At 46.2% G+C, this 17,934-nt stretch overlaps 1 protein-coding gene across 1 annotated transcript in view; it reads left to right on the top strand.

The window, feature by feature from the left end:
- LOC147672498 (uncharacterized) overlaps positions 1-15,046 on the top strand; it is a 28,378-nt gene extending 13,332 nt beyond the window's left edge. The window contains exon 2 of the mRNA XM_086947989.1: positions 14,329-15,046. Coding sequence (XP_086804115.1) covers positions 14,329-14,734 — 406 coding nt within the window. The 3' untranslated portion in view covers positions 14,735-15,046. The remainder of the gene's footprint in view (positions 1-14,328) is intronic.
- The last annotated feature ends 2,888 nt before the right edge of the window (positions 15,047-17,934 follow it).

Genomic DNA, 17,934 nt, shown 5'->3' with positions numbered 1-17,934 from the left:
TGACAGTGCCAGCACCCTCTGAAACTGAAATCTCGTCAGCGGGGTGCCATCCTTGTGCCTAAGCAAACTCCCCCCCATGCAACCGTCCTTAGTGCCAAGTATTCCTCTACACACTTTATCGGACACGTGGGGGACCCTCGTGCGCGCTGCACAATAACACTATCCCCCATAGCTCCCTGGTCGGTCTTGGACCTGGCTATAGAGATTACCATCGAATCACCCCTTATTTGGACGTGATCCCTGCCCAGGCCTCCCTCTACATCCTTCTTGTTCCTTGCGACGAGTTCGCTCACCCGCATAGCCCCATGGAATGCCAAGGCGAAAGCTGCCCGGAACAGAACTGCTTCGAAAAGGGAGGAGCACGTCTCATCTAGCTTTGCTAAAAGTAGAGACAATCTGTCTAAACCAATCGGGCGCCTCGTATCCTGCTTGCGACCTTCGAGGCGCTGGCAGCCACCGAGTGCCTTCCTGACCAAAAAGGAATCCGTCGGATCTCTTATGCCATGCACCTGCGCCATGAATGAAATGGCCACCCTATGCCTACTGGCCGTTGCCGCTGATCGGCCTTCTCTGTGCAGCGCAACCAGGAACCCCAGGAAGGATTCCTCCTGACCCCAGCCCTGTCTCCCTGATGGACCCAAAAATGTGCAATAGGAACGAAACGCTCCTTCGTATGCCTTCCTTGTCCTGGGAGCTAAGCTGGCTGCCACAAGGTCTTGTAATCCGGGGCACCGATTAGCCATAGTGCTTCGGGGAACGGTGCCGCTACTAGGTCCGCTGTGGGTAGATAGCCCCTGAAAGCCTGCATGTGTGAACGAGAGAGTGCATCAGCTGCATAATTTAGTACGCCTGGCACATGTTTTGCCCTGAACTGTACATTCAATCTCATGCAACGTAATACAATTTCTTTCAATAACCTCAAGATCCACTTGCAGCGGGCTGCCTGCTGGTTAATGCACTCAACCACAGTCATATTATCAGACCAAAACACCACCGAGCGGTCCCTGAAGTCGTCTGGCCATGCCATCAGTGCAACCCAAATGGGGAATAGCTCCAAGAACCCAATGTTACCTGTCAGACCGCTGGAGTGCCACCACGTCGGCCATACTTGCGCCGACCGTCGGTTACCAAAGATGGCGCCGAATCCCACGCTCCCAGCTGAGTCAGTCCACAAACCTAGTTCATCCGAGGATGCTGGCGGCGTGTTCCACACAACTCGCCCGTTGAAGTCAGCCAGAAATGCCAACCAAATGCGCATATCCTGGCGAACCTCTGCCGACAGTCTCGTATGGTGGTGTCCCTCCTTGAGGCCAACCATAGCTTGTGCAATAGAGCGTGAGAAGGGGCGGGCCATTGGAATCACCCTTAGGGCAAAGTTAAGCTGACCTACTGTTTGCTGTAACTGGTGCATGGTCACTTTCTCCTTACCCAGGCATTGTGTCAAGGAATCGAGCTCAATTCCCAGAAACTCCAGTCAAGTAGATGGTCCAACCGTCTTACCTGGTGCCAATGGGACTCCGAACTCCCGCATGAGAATGCAGAAGTCCCGCAGCGCCTGCGCACATGTCGTATCGCCGGCCGCCCCCAGAAACAAGACGTCATCCAGATAGTGCATAAAATGCCTATGCCCTGTGGCCTCGGTGAATGCCCACTCTAAAAATCAGCTGAACATTTCAAAATAGGCACAAGAAATGGAACAACCCATAGGCATGCGTTTATCCATGTAATAACTCCCCTGAAATGCAAAACCTAGCAAGTGCCGATCTCGCGGGTGTACCGGGAGCAACCGGAATGCCGATTCGATGTCTGATTTCGCCATCAGCGCTCCGGGGCCCAGGTGATTTAACATGGCCACGGCATCATCGAACGATGCATTCCGCACCGAACAAATATCTGGGTCAATGGCTTTGTTCACCGACGAACCCCTTGGGGCAGACAAGTTGTGAATGAGTCTAAACTCCCCTGGGTCTTTCTTCGGGACCACCCCCAGCGGGGAACACACAAAATCCGCCACCGGCGGGCGGTGGAAAGGCCCCGCCACCCGCCCCAAGCTGACTTCTTTGGAAATGTTTCTCGCAGCTATGTCTGGGTTATGTTGTACAGATAACTGATTTTTACAAAAGGAGTCCCCCCGAAAATCCCCCGCCGGGATGTTGAAGCCATATAGGAATCCATTCCTCAACACCCCGGCGGATACATAATCAGGGTATTTGTTCAACCAAGGAGTCAGAGCCATGAAATCGACAGGTGAAGACAATCTGTTACGAAACACCACCTCACTCTTGCTTAGACCCCCCTTTTCCTCCCGTTCCACTGTTTTTAGATCTACAGCATACATTTAGAAATTGCATCGAAACGTCGTCGACCATATTGCACCATATGTTTTTTTCAATTCACATATTGTGTTAAACAATGGGTTGCTATGATTTAATTCTTGTCTGTAAAATGGATTACTAGTACAGACCGCGTTTGTGCGCTTTTTACATAATTGTTCTGTCATATGTTTTGTCTTGTCCTTTGTGGGTCACAGGTTGTGCCCACTTTTGTATAACTGTTATGCTTACACACTTAATTTGAAAAATTGAAAAATAAAAAACTCTGTCCGGCTGGACAGCAGTCATATATACTATTTAGTATATGTCTATCATTCAGTTGATCTCTAATTGCTAGGGTCCTCTGTTCTGTAAAATATACCAGGTTCGACCGTCGTGTCTGCCGCCTTTTCCCGGCTGACCGCAGGTCCTCCCGGCGCCACCTGTGGGGGAACAAAAGGAACATTCGCCGTCGCGGCCTCTCTCGAATGCCGTAACTGCTCGATTATTAGTCTAGCCTCCTCGGCCGGGTCCCCCGCGGCCACTGCCCCCCCCCCCGCTTTCTTCTTGAGCCATGGCAACACTGCCGCTAACTGGATGGCCAGTTCCGGGGCATCTCCTCATCATTAACAGGAGTAATTACAACGGGGATTGGTGAACCTATATTCGCGTTAGGTACCGGGCTGTCTGCCGGTGTGATGGGGGCGACTGGGGGTACCTCAGGAACCGGATCTTCCCCAGAAACCGCCCTCCTCTTAACACGCTTTCCCCTACCCTCAGGGACGACTCCCGGCCGGGCCTATTACCTTCTTAGGACGGCCTGAGCTGTTCAGGGCCGCCAACTGTTTTTTAACATCGGCCAAACCTCGGCCGATCGATTCAGCTTTACCGAATTTTCGGTCCATATTCGCCATCCGGTTTGACAAGGTGCGTAGTGCCTTCTCCAACTCGGAGCTCTTCCCTGCTTTCTTGCCGGCCATAGCTCCGTGTACTCTGCGTTGGTTGATCAACGAGGTCCTGGATCTTTCGTACGCCAAATAACTGAAAGAGAAACAACAAGATTACAAGTTCTCAAAATTGCCGCTTGTTCCGTCGAGGGCTCACGAGCAACGAGTTGGTGCAGCCTTCAGAGCACAGGAACAAGAGGACGCTTCTTCGGATTCCCGCTCTATTTATCCATCTGCGGGAGGGCGGGGACCCTCCTCCGGGACGCCTACTGGGGCGTGGTCTTCCGTGCGGGTGTCTAGGACAACCCCTCCTGGGCAGGAAAGGGCGCGCCCCGGCTACGCCACTTCGGGCATACCAGCCGAGCCACGCCTCCCGCCCAAAATGGTTTCCAGGGGGGATCGGGGCACCAAGCCATACGTTCGGGGGGACCGAGTGATCGCCCCTTTCCAATTTCCTAGCAACAAAATCGCACTCAGCACAAAAATCACATTAGGGCCGGGGGCGATATAAATCTACCAGCCCTCAGGCCAACTGGCAATCTCAGAAAGGGGCTCAAATGCACTATGTCCACAAAGTCAGGGCTGCTGCCTAGGCAGCGAAAGTCAGGGGTGCGCAATCTGCGCAAACCTAAACGTAGCAGCTGCCCACTATTTGCTGGGCAGCTGAGAACCATAATATGGGGCCTAAGCGATGCAGCTGGCACTAATTGCTGCGCAGCTGCAAATATCATGATGTGGGCAGGGGCTCTCACGGGCCCTTGAAATAACTGTGCTCAACTTTGGAGCTATCTGGGCTCTAAAAACATGCACCCCAATGAACTGCGGGGAAAGAGCACTGGCCTTTAAAATAAATATAACCTACGTCGGAACCATCTAGGCTCTGAAAACAACTTATGCACATGCTGGAGCCACAGGGAGCTCTGTAAATAAATAATGTACATGTGGGAGCCATCTGGCTCTGAAAACAAATATGCACTCTGTTGGAGCCATGGAGGCTCTGGAATAATGAGGCCAATAATGAAGGAAAGAACACTGGCCCTTCTGGCCCCCACGGGACCTTCCAAATACCTTTGCCTCGGGTGGGAGCCATGGGCTCCTTAAATAGTCCTGCCCTCCAAGTGTTGCAGCGGCCCGCAACTGCGGTGCCGCTGTGAAGAGCAGCCCCACACTGGGGTAATAAAATAGGGGTCACGGGCCCCACAGGACCCTTTAAACAATTATGGCCACAACGGTGGAGCGGCCTGCTCGCTGGCGGGACCGCTCAGGGTCTGTGCCTCGACCGGCACCACCCCGCCCCACTCGAGCCCTCACTCACCGTTTCTGGTGGCAGGACTCGGGTCTCTTCTCGGGGCAGGCTCCTCTTGGCGCGACGGGGAGCATCTCTGCACTCTCCTTCACCCGGGCCCCCTCCTGGGACCCGGGGCTTCAACGTGGAGCCTGCAAGGCTCCCGGCTTCCTCTCAGCAGGTCCCAGCGCGGGGTGGGCTCCCGCCTGGGTCCTCCGGCAGCACTGCTCTTCTGCTGCTTGAGCAGGCCCCGCCCATGTCACCACCAGGTTCGCCTGTCTTCCGGTTTTGCCGCGGGCCGTGGCGGAGATTTCTCCTTTAGCAGTAAGAGGGGTAGGCTCCCTCGAGAATACAGATAAAGTTAGCATGCGTGATGGGCACCCGCTAGGACTCAAATAAGCGGGGTGGGCACCCGCATCAATTAAAAAAATAAACACGACGACGCAGGGTGGGCACCTGCTCATTGCAGCCACCAATAAGTGGGGTGGGCACCCGCGTTGCAGGCTTCACGGGAGAATCCCTGATCTGGGGATTCCCTCTCTCTCTTTCAGCAGTGCGGCGCTGTGTAGCCCCAGCTTCTCTTCCTGAGGAAATTCAGAGGACACAGGGCACAGCGATCCCGGGATGCTGGAAAGGCTGCTCAAAGAGTCCTTAAGGTCCTGGGAATAATTCAAATAAAGCAAAAGGTCCCAAGAAGTCCTCCAGGCATCCAGGGGCAGGACAGGGCCTAGGAAGGCAAGCCTTCCCCTGAGCCCCAGCAGCAGCACACCCCTGGTAGATTCAAGTCCAGAACAAGAACATTTTTCATGGGGTCACAGCCCCTTCTCATACCACCAAATCCTTTGTCTCAAAGGTGCAGGCAAGAGGAGAACCAGATACAACTGGTTCAGGAGAACTTTGTTTCGCTCAGCTCCCCTCTCTATTCACAGTACAGGCCAGGGACATCAGACACACCACAGAAGGTGGAGCCAGCATTATGGAGGGAAGGCACAGTCCTATTCTGGTCCAACTTCTCCCTCCCATCTACATGCAGATCTCCCTATTCACCACCGGGCAGACCCATCCGGGCTCCTGGAGCCAAGCACACCAGCCAGCTCCTGTCAATCACAAGCCAGACATGCACTTCACATCTAACAGCACACAGAAATGGCAACTTCTAAAAGTGGCACTTTTCCACTAGTCACAATAAGTCTGCACACACCATTGCGCAGCATTTAATCTCACGAGTTCGCACATACAAAACTCGCCCCTGCACTCCTCTCATATCAGGAATTACCATGGACACACATATCCCCCATGCATTCTTAAGGGAGGGCAGGCCAATCTCAACACACGCACTCAGAGAGCGCACGCACTTTACACTGGGCCACAGTGCTAAAGTGCGCAGAGGCCACAAATCACTACCATCATGTCAGAGTTCAAGGCAAAAAGTTCAGGGGTGAACCTGCCAAAAGGGGCCAAGTCCAACACAACCCCCTTCCAACTAAAACGCAGGGCAGACCAATCACCACTGTGATGGGCTTTTCTGCTTGGGGCGATAGAACACGGAGGCGAGCCCTCACTGCAGGGACACCCTCTGGTTCTGCGACACATGGTTCCAATACTTCTCTTGACTGCCAGCAGCAAGAAAAGAGGGCTGTTCACAGTCAAGCTGAGTATTGTGTGCCTATTGGTTGTTATTTTTACTGCGTTGTGTCTTCCCATTGGCTGGTATTCCCATGCCTTACGGGAATTGTAGTTTCTAAATCTTGACTGCTGCTATTCAAAATAAAGCAAGAATAGAATGCATAATAGGAGCCTCTGGTCTTGAAATAAAATTTCCTCTGCCAAGTCTGGCAGGCAGTGGTTCTAGAACAGTTATCGGAGTAGGGGAGTTGCTCATCAACATTATCTTTCTAAAGCTATTAGAACTAGAGAATAATCCGATTGCTGCTTAAAGAACGACTGTACCAGATATGCCAAAGCCCGCCAGAAGGAAAGTCTGAGAGAGTAGTGGTGTCCAGAAGTGCATTTTCATAATACGTTTTAAACATGGTGTGGTAGGATATTGGCATTTATAGAGAGCATATTCTTCAGTGAACCCCTCTTTATGCAGTTAGGTCACCGAAAAAAGAACTACTGGCTGTCAGTTGAGTTCTGGTTGGGTAATAGCAAGGTTTTAATGACTTTTCACAACTTATGATGGTAATTATTAATGATAGACCACGGGAACTGCAGTGTCTGAAAGCGAATTCGCACTATCCACTTCCTTGAAAACGTGTAATTTCTCAACCTCCACCCCTCATTCATCAATGAAAATATTTGAAATGAAAAATTGTTTCAGTCTTTTGAGATGAGAGTGTCCCCTCTTGAAATACTTCTGCACACGAAGAAACAGCAGAATCTCTCTTGCTCTGCTATTGCCACTGGAATATGAACAAAAGAAATATGTCTGTTGGAGGTGGAGTCATTCTTCTCATTAAAGGCTATCCAGTCCCCCTTCAGTCTGCACACAAAAGACCAGCAATGCCACAGCAGGAGAAACCTTTCCTGCTCTTGGTTTACAATTTGCCCCGTTCTGAAACATTTAACCACATCAGAATTGATGAGCTTCCTAAGTGCCTTTGCCAGAAGTAAGGGCACCAAGGACACAGTGTTTTTGTAAAACAGTAAACCACATGTAGGCGTATTGTTCCAGGCACATTCTGCTATTGGTACTAGTGTGCCCAGGATAGGCAACGCGCCCTGTCCTTCTTGTTTTAGGAGCAAAGAGCCGAGCATGCAGATACTGTGCCAGATATGCAGTGTTGTGGCTTTTGCCCGCCATGGTCTCAGGGTTACCGGACTGATTCTTGCTGGCAGAATACCAGCATGCTGTTCCTTTCATTTATGAATGATCTGTTATGTCGGAAGCAGATGAGGAATACGACTCACAGAATGCACTCCTTTGTTAAAGGGAAGCCCAGGACTGGAACAACTGTGCCTTGCTGATATGAAGCAATAAGACAACCTTATTCGTGTCACCTAAAAACACAGGCAAAGTCATCAAAAGACTGATCCTTTGCAACTGTGAGCACATGCTGAACAACACCCTTGTCTAACGAACTCCTCCTCTGCCCCTGCTTGCTAGATAGGGTTGATATTTGCACATATGAGGGTGAGTATAATAACTGCTGACTCCTGTGGTGTGAAAGTGAGTCACAATCTGGCTGCCACTCATCAACCCCCTGACCCATTCCCCTGCCAAGTGAATTGTGATACTTGCATATTCATAGGTAATCTCTGCATGTGAGGATGTGCTATCTATTTGTTTATTTATAAAGCAATCGAGAAGGTGTGGTCACCGAATAGTAGTTTGGTGATTTGTTTATGCATTTAAGAGTATCCCTTAAAACATATTTCTTTGTTACCCTAATTTGTTGATTGCTTTCACTGTTCAAAGCACTCAGTTTGATAAGCATGACATAATTAACACCCTACTAATAACAAACGACTGAAGCTCTCTGTAGATTGAATTGAATAACCAGGAGCTGCCTTTAACCAGTAGTTGAGGGCAGTTTAATGGTACAGTAGTATTGGGAGTTAGCATGTATCCTAAACACAATGAACTGTATTGCTAACAGTAGGAAATCTGAATGAATATGTTAGAAGAAAAAGTAATTTAACAAAGAATACATTAAAGGCACTATGTGGAATGAACCAGGAAACAAACTTAAAAGAAACAGTTATTCTCATTTATAACCCTTGATAAATAGGGAGGTAAAACCTGATGGTGGAAAAAAACTCTACCTCGGTTGATTATGCTTCTTATGTAGCAATTAAAAAGGAAGTATAACTTGCAGTAAGACTGATTTGTCATTTTTTTATTGATTTTATATCCAGCCTCAGCTGTTTGCCGGTGGTAATGTGACATAGTTTTTGCTTGCTGTTATGTAGTTTTAGTACATACAGGGAAACTGCATCACGAAAGCAAACTTCCTACTAAACTTATTTTATGGGTCATTATACAGCTCTGTCCATGACCCCTGCAATCCAAAGCCTAAAGCTCAATATGCACATAAACAGTAATATCTGCTTTCTTAAAAGACAACAGATAAGAGAATTTAATTTCCCATCAGCAATCTGTATAGTAAGTAACATTACTTCCTGCCATCTCCCTATTTCAATTAACTCTTCAGGGTGTCCAATTGCACTTATGTCCCCAACAAAGGGCTGTTACATATAAGGGTATTGTCTGTTTGGGCCAGGAAGGTCCTTGGGCCAGATTCCGTTTTCCACTGAAAATCACATGGTAAGACATAATCACCCTGCATCCCATACTGCCAATCACACGATCACATTCAGACCTAGAGAGCCCAGATATTCATATAGGATTTACATAACACACAGACCCAGTCACATGCCACATACCATCAAACTGCAAATCACACATTTCAACTCATGTTCATTAACACTTGCTCTGCAATACTACATTAACCAGACACACCAGTGCACTCCATGCACCTCATCACTTATACCAGGCTTGACACACATTTCATCACAGAAACAAGTCTCACCCAACATCCTCCTAAACCCTAGACATACTTCTTCCCACAGACTGCAGACAATAAGGGAGGAGGCATCACTGTCATTCATAAGTCCAGCTGGTCCTGCGACCTTTTTAAGTAAGTATTACTCAACTCCATGGAGCTGCTGACATGTCATTTCTCACTCTCCGCAACTCAGAGCACCACCTTCCATTTCATCTACAGAACAAGGACTGCATTGATGAATTCTTGAAACTCCTTGCCACCTTGTCCATGGCCTCACTTCCCTCTTGGGTGCATTCAACAACCTAGACAACACAAGCTCAAAAAAGAGACAACCTGCTCAACCACATCGGCACCTTAACTTGGTTCAGCATGTCACATAATCAACCCACTCCAAAGGCTACATCCTTTACCTTTTCTCCTCTACATAACCAGCAATCAGTGAAATCCTCCAAGTGCCCCTAGAATGGATCTACCTCTTCACTATCCCTATCTCCCTTCTCAGCATCCTACCAACAAACCAAGGGCAACCCAAAAGAGTAGACCAAATCTTCAGAGACTTCTCAATGGACAATTGGACAACCTAATTCTTGAACTCATCTCTCATCCTATCAACTGCATATCCGATGCAAACACCCTTTTGAACAATTTACACACATTTTTGGGAAAACGATATGAATATCACTGCCCCAATTAAATTGTAAAAAGATTAAAGCCAGAGCCTTGAGCATCACAGTATTCTAAAGACCTTGCTGACAATATGTGATGCATCTGCAGACAGGAAAGAAAATGAAAGAAAAACAGAAATCTTCAATAGCTTACAATACTGAAGTCCCCACCAAGCAATAAGATGACATATCAGTACACCACCTAACGCAAAGTAGCATACCAACATCATCAATGTAGCCTTCAACATGAGCAGAATATTTTTTTAGACAATAAAGCACTGCATTAATCCTCTACCGGACAAACTATTCCTAAATCCATAGATAGTGTAAGGCCATCAAGCTCCTCTTCAGTGAAAAAATACAGAAGATCCAACAGGACATCGACAAGACCAAGCCTGCTTCATCTCTGACACCTACTCCTTCCCATAGAATCCTGCAATGGTCATCCTTCATAGTCATATCTCTTGCAAATTTGCTGATATACTCAGTTCTCTCAAATCGACTTTGTATGAAGATAATGTCTTACCCTCTGTCATGACACCCCGAGGCTATCCTCCTTCCCCCAAATCACCACCGAAACGTTTCTTAACGTCCTACATAAAGTCAAAAGCGGCGCTCCATCAGATCCAGCCCCGATCAGTAAACTGAAGCTAGTTGCTTCCACCATAGCCCCCCCTCTCACCAACTTGATCAACGCCTCCTTCAAAAACGGCACAGTCCCGGCAAACTGGAAAAAAGCCACAGTCAAGGCTCTCATAAAAAAACCGCATCTAGACCCCACAGACCCATCTAATTTTAGACCGATCTCACTGCTACCGGCTATCAGCAAAATCGCCGAGCGCGTTGCAAACCAACATCTCTCTGAGTTCCTAGAAACCAATCACCTCCTCCGCCAGTCCCAGACAGGCTTCAGACCAGGACAAGGGACCGACACCGCACTGTTAGCCGTAGTCGAAGAAGCCAGGGGCATATTGGACGCAGAAGGATCAGTGGCAGTGATCCTCCTCGACCTGAGTGCCGCCTTCGACACGGTGGACCACGCAACCCTTGTTCACCGTCTTGGGCTGATAGGAGTGGAGGACTCCGCATTAGCCTGGATCTCATCCTTCCTTGAAGACAGGTCTTTTCAAGTAGCAGATGGGTATTCCACCTCCAAGGCTCAAGCACTCAAGTGTGGGGTGCCTCAGGGATCCTCTCTGAGCCCCACACTTTTTAATGTGTACATGGAACCACTCGAGGATGTCGTCAAGCCTTTTGGCATTAAATCAAAAATGTATGCTGACGACACCCAGCTCGTCGTTTCCCTCAACCAATCAGACAACGCCCTCCCTAATCTATTCAGTTGTCTGGAAAAGGTACACTAGTGGATGTGCGATTCCCGATTAAAACTGAACGGGGAGAAATCAGAAATACTCCTCCTGGGAAACCCTAAGAAAATCCCCACTCCCCTTCCCTGGCCACCATGCATGGGAACCCCGCCATCCCCCAAACCCGAAGTAAAGAGCCTTGGGATATGGCTGGACCAGGAGCTCAGTTTTAGGACTCAAGCTAGGAAAACCGCGGGAACCTGCTTCGGCCTTATAAAGATGGCACGAAAGATTCTACATCTACTCCCCCTCCAATCCAGGAAGCTCCTAATGCAGGGGCTGGTGAACTCCAGATTGGATTATGGCAATGTCCTTTATCTGGGGGCCCCAGCCTCTGTAGTCCACAGACTTCAATGTGCACAAAATGCGGCCGCTAGAATCCTCACAGGAACCGTAGCAAGGAACTCGGCCAAGCCAGCCCTTAGAAGCTTGCACTGGTTGCCAGTAAAGGAACGGGTCAACTTCAAATCCCTGTGCATAGCTCAAAGAATTATGCACAACGAAGGCCCTCCCATCCTTAGGCCACTTGTGACAAAACAACAGTCTAGTAGACAATTAAGATCAAACTCCCTTTCCCTTGCAAACGTTCCCAGAATTAGGAAGTCCAGAACAGGCGGTCGCCTGTTCTCGTACAACGCCCCCAGACTATGGAATGCCCTTCCTCTCTCCCTGAGGCAAGAACACAATCACCTCAGGTTCAGGAAACGACTAAAGACCCTACTCTTCCCCTGACCCCTCCCCCCATGTTTCCTCACCCCACAGGACAGTGGTCACTAGCGCTGGGATGCCATAGGGTAGCTACGCGCTCTATAAAACCCAAAATCAAATCAAATCAAATCAATCATCCTTCTCCAAAGCTCTCTCTGGGGATTCACTCTCACCCCTAATCACAATTGTCAATGCCACCCTCACTCGAGGCACCTTCCCAGAATCTATCAAGACAGGCCAGATCCTATCACTGCTACAGAAACAGAAACAAGACCCTCATGACCTTGCCAACTACCAGCCCTTCACTCACCTACCATTCATCTGCAAGATCATTGAAAAAGCAATCTATGTTCAACTCCGAAATTACATTAATACTAACTATCTCCTGCACAACTATCAATCCGCTTCAGATCACACTGAAGCACAGCGGCCGCTACCTTACACATCGCCGATGATGCCCTTCTGACCACAGAGGAAGATAATCCCATGCTGTCTGATATTGCCAGACCTCTCAACTGCCTTTGGCACAGTCTACTATACCACCACCATACTCACTCTGAAGTGTCAAATGGGATTTACCATCAATGTCCTACATTTGCTATCCTCCTATCTTTCCACTTTCCAATCAGCACCAGTTTGTTTACTTGGGAACCTCCAGGTTCCAAAATATCCTGTTAATCTGTGGAGTGCAAAAGGATTCTATACTTTTCCCTGTCATCTTCAATGTCTACATGGAGTCACATGATGATCTACTCACAGATAACAGCATCAAGATTCACCAATATGTGATGATTTATAACTCTGCTTAAAAAGTCTCCTGTGCCTCAGACACCCAATGCCTAAAATATTCCTTGCACATCAACCAGACCTGGATGTCCAGCACCTATTTGAAGTTCGACCCAATCAAGACAAAATTCTTGTTATAGGCCAAGAACAATAGACAAGATACAGTACAAACCTGGCTCAAGTGCATGTACTTTGATTGCTTCAAATCCGAAATTTAATTGAATGCTTAGTCACTTGGATTCACTCTGGACCCAAATCTCACCTTCAAGAAGAAATTGCCAAAAAACACGGGCCTGGTACCAGCTCTTCTCGCTTCAAGGCAAGGAGTCTAAATGAATACAGTTAAAAGGAATGAATAGGAATGAATTAACAGTCCATCGTCCATATAAAAGTAATTCATAGCATACATTGGGGTATTTTGAGGAAATATGGTGGAATAAAGAGTTGTAAGCTGACTCACAAATGAGGCCCATCTAAAAGGTTTTAGAACTCAAATGTAACAGACTCGCAGGGGAGGCCTTTGCTGAATTCCTTGCTGACTGTATACACTGTTGCAAGCAAAGTGAAGGGACATACACTATTAATATTTCACCTAAATCATAGTTCTCAGTTCATAAATGATATTTCACCCAAAGTTCAGTTAATACCTATTTGTCAATTCATTGAAAGTAGGTTTGTGGAGCTATTGACAAATGTTGTACTTTTACTGGAGACAGCCGAACTTTCACTACTAATGGCCTAAGCTGCTTCTAGGCATATGATGTGCTCACAATACTTTTCCTGGCTGCAGCAACATATTTGCCAGCATGGACACATGGATTCCAGTATGGATCATATAATGACAGTTGGAGTAAACCTTATTAGTCAAAATCATAGAATGTAATCCCTGTGCCTAAGCTCTGCCTTTATGCTAGGTCTGGGCTACATCTGTCAAGTTATTTGTTTTACTCAACCAGTGCTTAATGTGTAAAAAGTAAGTGCCAGGGCCATTCTCAGAATGCCATTGCAGTTTACACCGCCCATTGCCCCACATCAGCACTGCCACTTCCAGTACCCACACATCTACTAATTATTGCACTCCTACAAATGTTACAATTGACTATTCCAGGCCACCAAAGCTAAAAGAATGGTCTTGGGGTGAGAGGTGATTTTTGATTTTTAATATATATTAAATTATTAAACACTTTGTTGTTGTGTTAACCTGAAAATTAGGCAAACAGAGCCACCATGTGGTAGGCTGTCATAAGTGTCAATACGTAGCACTGGCAAACAATGGCTCAAATCAAGCACTAAGTCCACGACTTCCCTATGACAAATGTAGCAGGACAAGTGGTTTCAGGGATCATTCCTAGACAGCGAAGTTCCAGACCAATTTACAAACATTTCCAGTATTTGGCTTGCATGACATTTTCATGGAAAGCATTTTGCACATTCAGCATTCAACTTGGTGATGGGATTATGACAATAGAGTACACTTTGACTAGGGGTTGACTAACTCCTCACCATGAAGCAGCAGGTGCTAGGCACTGTAGGAGTTAAGTGCTTAATCAGTGTGACAAACCTATACACCTACCTTTAATCAGAACTACAATCACTATCACCAAACACACATGTATAGATTCGATATGTGTTCATATATATATTGCCTGTGTACGGTTTTTGCATACGTAAACATTGAACACAGTATAAGGCAGACAAAAAGCTTATCATTCACTTACAAAGATGTTTTACGTGTTTGTTTTTGCAGCTTATGTATGAACATTTTTGGGTTTGCTGGAATAAGAAATTTAAAGAAACTAAAACATGATCGACCAAACCTGAAGATTGTGATAAGGATCGCAGATGATGAAGAAGTGCTGCTTGATGCAGAAGAGAAAGTACAACGGCTGCTGTCAAATGGATGGAAGCAATACAATACCGATTGGCTTGTTCAACTATTCGACAGAGTGATGACAGATTTAAAGGCTGATGATGCTGATGATGAGCTAAGTCATGCGAAAGATGCAGCGAAAACAGAAAGAATTGAGATATTAAGAGAGAACATCTCAGAATTACTCAAAAAAATAAAACAAAGTGAGATAAAAAAAAGTAGGACTGAGATTCTAACAAGCAAGGGAATTTCATCGCATTTGAATATGAGTGTTTATGTGTAACCATTTGGGCATAATTGCTCTGAACAAATTGCAATAAGTATATGCATTTCCTTTAATTGGGGATGCAACTACCAATTGCCTTAGTCACGATGTTTGAAATAGTAGTATGTTGTCTATTTCACTAGTCACTACAAAAGGTTTTATTTTAAGTGAGGCAGAATTACTGACTTATCAAAAGTGCACAACACCAAAATATAAAAAGTAGGCCTATTAGCTTTATCAAGGGGAGAGCATATCAATATGTATAAAGCAGATCTATCATGTTTGTAAAAAAATATCAACAATAATTATAATCAAATAAATGTCTCATTAAGTCATACAGTGCAATGTTTAATAAAGGTGATTATCTTAAACAATGTTTAATAAAGTTTTATTTTTAAAAAGTCTCAGTCTTTCTATTAACATTTTTAAGCCCTCAACATGAAGTAATTTATTCATTCATTCATTCAATAGACTTTATTTCGGTTAGTTTTAACCATCAAAGCACATAGAAATAAATTTTCAATTTTCAACAATTCATTATTAATTATGATTGCTAAAATACATCGTATAAAATTCAGAAGGAAGAAGACAATAGATTAAGACAATAAAAACTTTAAATAGTTTTAAATGTTTGAAAAATTAAGATAGCGATTGTTGATCCAATTAATTCTCAAGTCTCTACAAATGAATACATAAGTGTCCTCCTTAGGTAAGTAATTTCCTTTGAGTAAACCACATAGAAAACAGAAACTTAGTTATGGCAGACACTATCACTGGATTTGTGTCAGACTTCAAGATCCTGAAAAAAACTAGATAGTCCCTAATGCCCAGGTTATTGCATAGCTGTATTATCCACTTTCTCCGTATGAGTGTGTAGGCTGGACAGAAAAGAGTAACATGGAGAATGGTTTCATTTTTGGTTCTACAGCCAGGGCATAGATGTACAGGACCCCCCGTCCACCTATCAGTCATAGAGTAAAGGGGAAATGTTCCAAATCTAAACTGTAAGTACAGCTTCTTTGCCAAAGTGGGTTGGATTAGATCTATTTCTTGTTCAAACCGATAAATAGACTTATGATTCAGGAAGACGCCAGTCAGGCTCGTTGGTGAGACTGAATGAAATGTCTTCCCGAGGTTAAAGTCCTTCACAGTATTGGACAATGTTTTCTTAGAGATAATTGAGGATGTTGCCTCAGGATTTATCCATACGGTTTCGTATCCAATTTGGACAACGGACTGTCTAACAAAACGTAGCCATGTTATTCTACCTGCTCCTGGGGAGGCTAGCACCACCTTTAATTCCTTTTTGTAACTTTCCAGTTCGGGGGTGCTCCACAGTAAGCATGGGCGGAAAATCCGTTCCACTCGCGGATTTTGCGGATTTTCGGGAAATCCGCAATCCGCGAGATTTGCGAATTTCCCGCAAAATCCGCAAATCCGCGAGCAGCGGATTTTGCTCGCACTGCTCGCACTGTTTGCGTGAGTTCGCGCCCCGCGAATAAGTGCAAAATTGCAGAAATACGATCTTAGCAAAACTGAAAGTAACTACTTACCAGGTTCAAAAGTTCAGGCTCATCATTAGTAGCCATTTCCTGTAGTGCTTCCTGAGGGGCCCCTCCAGAGTTCAGTTGCCAGTTGAAACTATTATGTGACCCTGCTCTGAACCTCAGAATAGTTACACATATGCCACAAAGGTCCTGAATTACAGCTAAGGGAGACAAGCAGGAGCCAGGCTGGAAGTTAAAATCCATTAATCAGCCCCTAATTCATTATTGTCAGTTGGGGCAGGGCAGGTGTTGTAACTAATTTTGCAACAATGAAAGCACTTAGCAAGTGCAAAAGATCACTAATCAGGGCGCACTAAGGAAGCAGGTGCCAGCTAAAAAAATATTCTGTGACACATTAATCAGCCCCAAATTAATTCAGGTCACTTGAGGCAGGGAAGGTGTGCTTTGCTTTGCCGAAAATAATGTACACTGGACAACCAGAGGGTGTGGTGATGAAACAGAGGGTGGCATGGGTGGGCCAGAGGGTGGCATGAGTAGTCAGAGAGTGGCAGTGGTGACAGAGAGTGGCAGTGATGAAGAAGAGTGTCCCAAACAGGCTGGACACGTAGAAACAACAAGTTCGCGAAACTTGCGACCCGACAGGTAAGTTCGCAATTTGCGAAAGTGTACAAAACCCTCGCGAACTGGCAGAAACACGGGCGAACACAAAAAAAAAAATTCCGCAAATTCGCGGGAATTCGCGGATTTTGCGGATTGCGAATCCGCAAATCCGCAAAATTCGCGAACGCGAGATCCGCAAAATTCGCTCATGCTTACTCCACAGCCTCCTCCAATAGAGAAGAGGACGTGAGGAGATGGCATCAGCAATGGGACTAATATTCAAATCCAGCCTGAGTGGGACTAGTGGAGTATTTCTAGGCAAGTTTAAGATTTGCCTAATAAAATTATTTTCTGTAGTGGTTAAGTCGGTAGAAGGAACGTGCCCCCAAAGTTCCGCCCCGTAAAGGGAAGATGATCTTGCTTGGACTTAAAAAATTTCCAGTGGGGCACTGACAATTTTGTAGGCACAGTTTTTGGGGACTTTTAATATTCCCCCAGTTGTCTGTATAAGTTTTAAGTTGGCCTTAGCCATTTGTGCACCCCACCCCATTCTGTCAGTTAGGGTCAAACCTAAGTAGTCAAATGTTGGGACTCTTTCTAGAGGTCTACCTTCCATCATGGGATGGTGACAATTAGTGGTGTTGGCATTAAATACCATATACTTAGTCTTATCAATGTTGACTACCAGGTTTCTATGGTTACAAAATTTAGTGAACTGGTTTAGGACCCTCTGCATGCCCATGGGGGATTTTGAGAGCAGCAGAGTATCGTCTGCAAACATTAGTGCAGGGAATCTATGCGAAGCTAGTTTCGGGGAGTCAATATCTTTAGTGGATAGTAGATCTTCTATGAGCCCATTTAGAAAAAGGGAGAAGAGGGTTGGGGCGAGAACACAGCCCTGCCTGACCCCTTTCTCAACCGGGAAGGGCCCAGTTAGTTGACCGTACTTTCCAAAGCGTACTCTGGCAAAGGTGACATCGTGGAGATGTTTAAATTGGTAGCATAGGTATGGTGGTACCCCCATTGATAGGAGAATAGCCCAAAGTTGATTTCGATCCACCATATCGAATGCTGACTTTAGGTCCACAAACGTTAGATATAAACTTCCCT

The sequence above is a fragment of the Lissotriton vulgaris genome, unplaced genomic scaffold (genome assembly GCF_964263255.1).
Source record: "Lissotriton vulgaris unplaced genomic scaffold, aLisVul1.2 SCAFFOLD_2956, whole genome shotgun sequence".
Taxonomy (NCBI): Eukaryota; Metazoa; Chordata; class Amphibia; order Caudata; family Salamandridae; genus Lissotriton; species Lissotriton vulgaris.
This window is presented reverse-complemented; position numbering and strand designations above follow the sequence as displayed.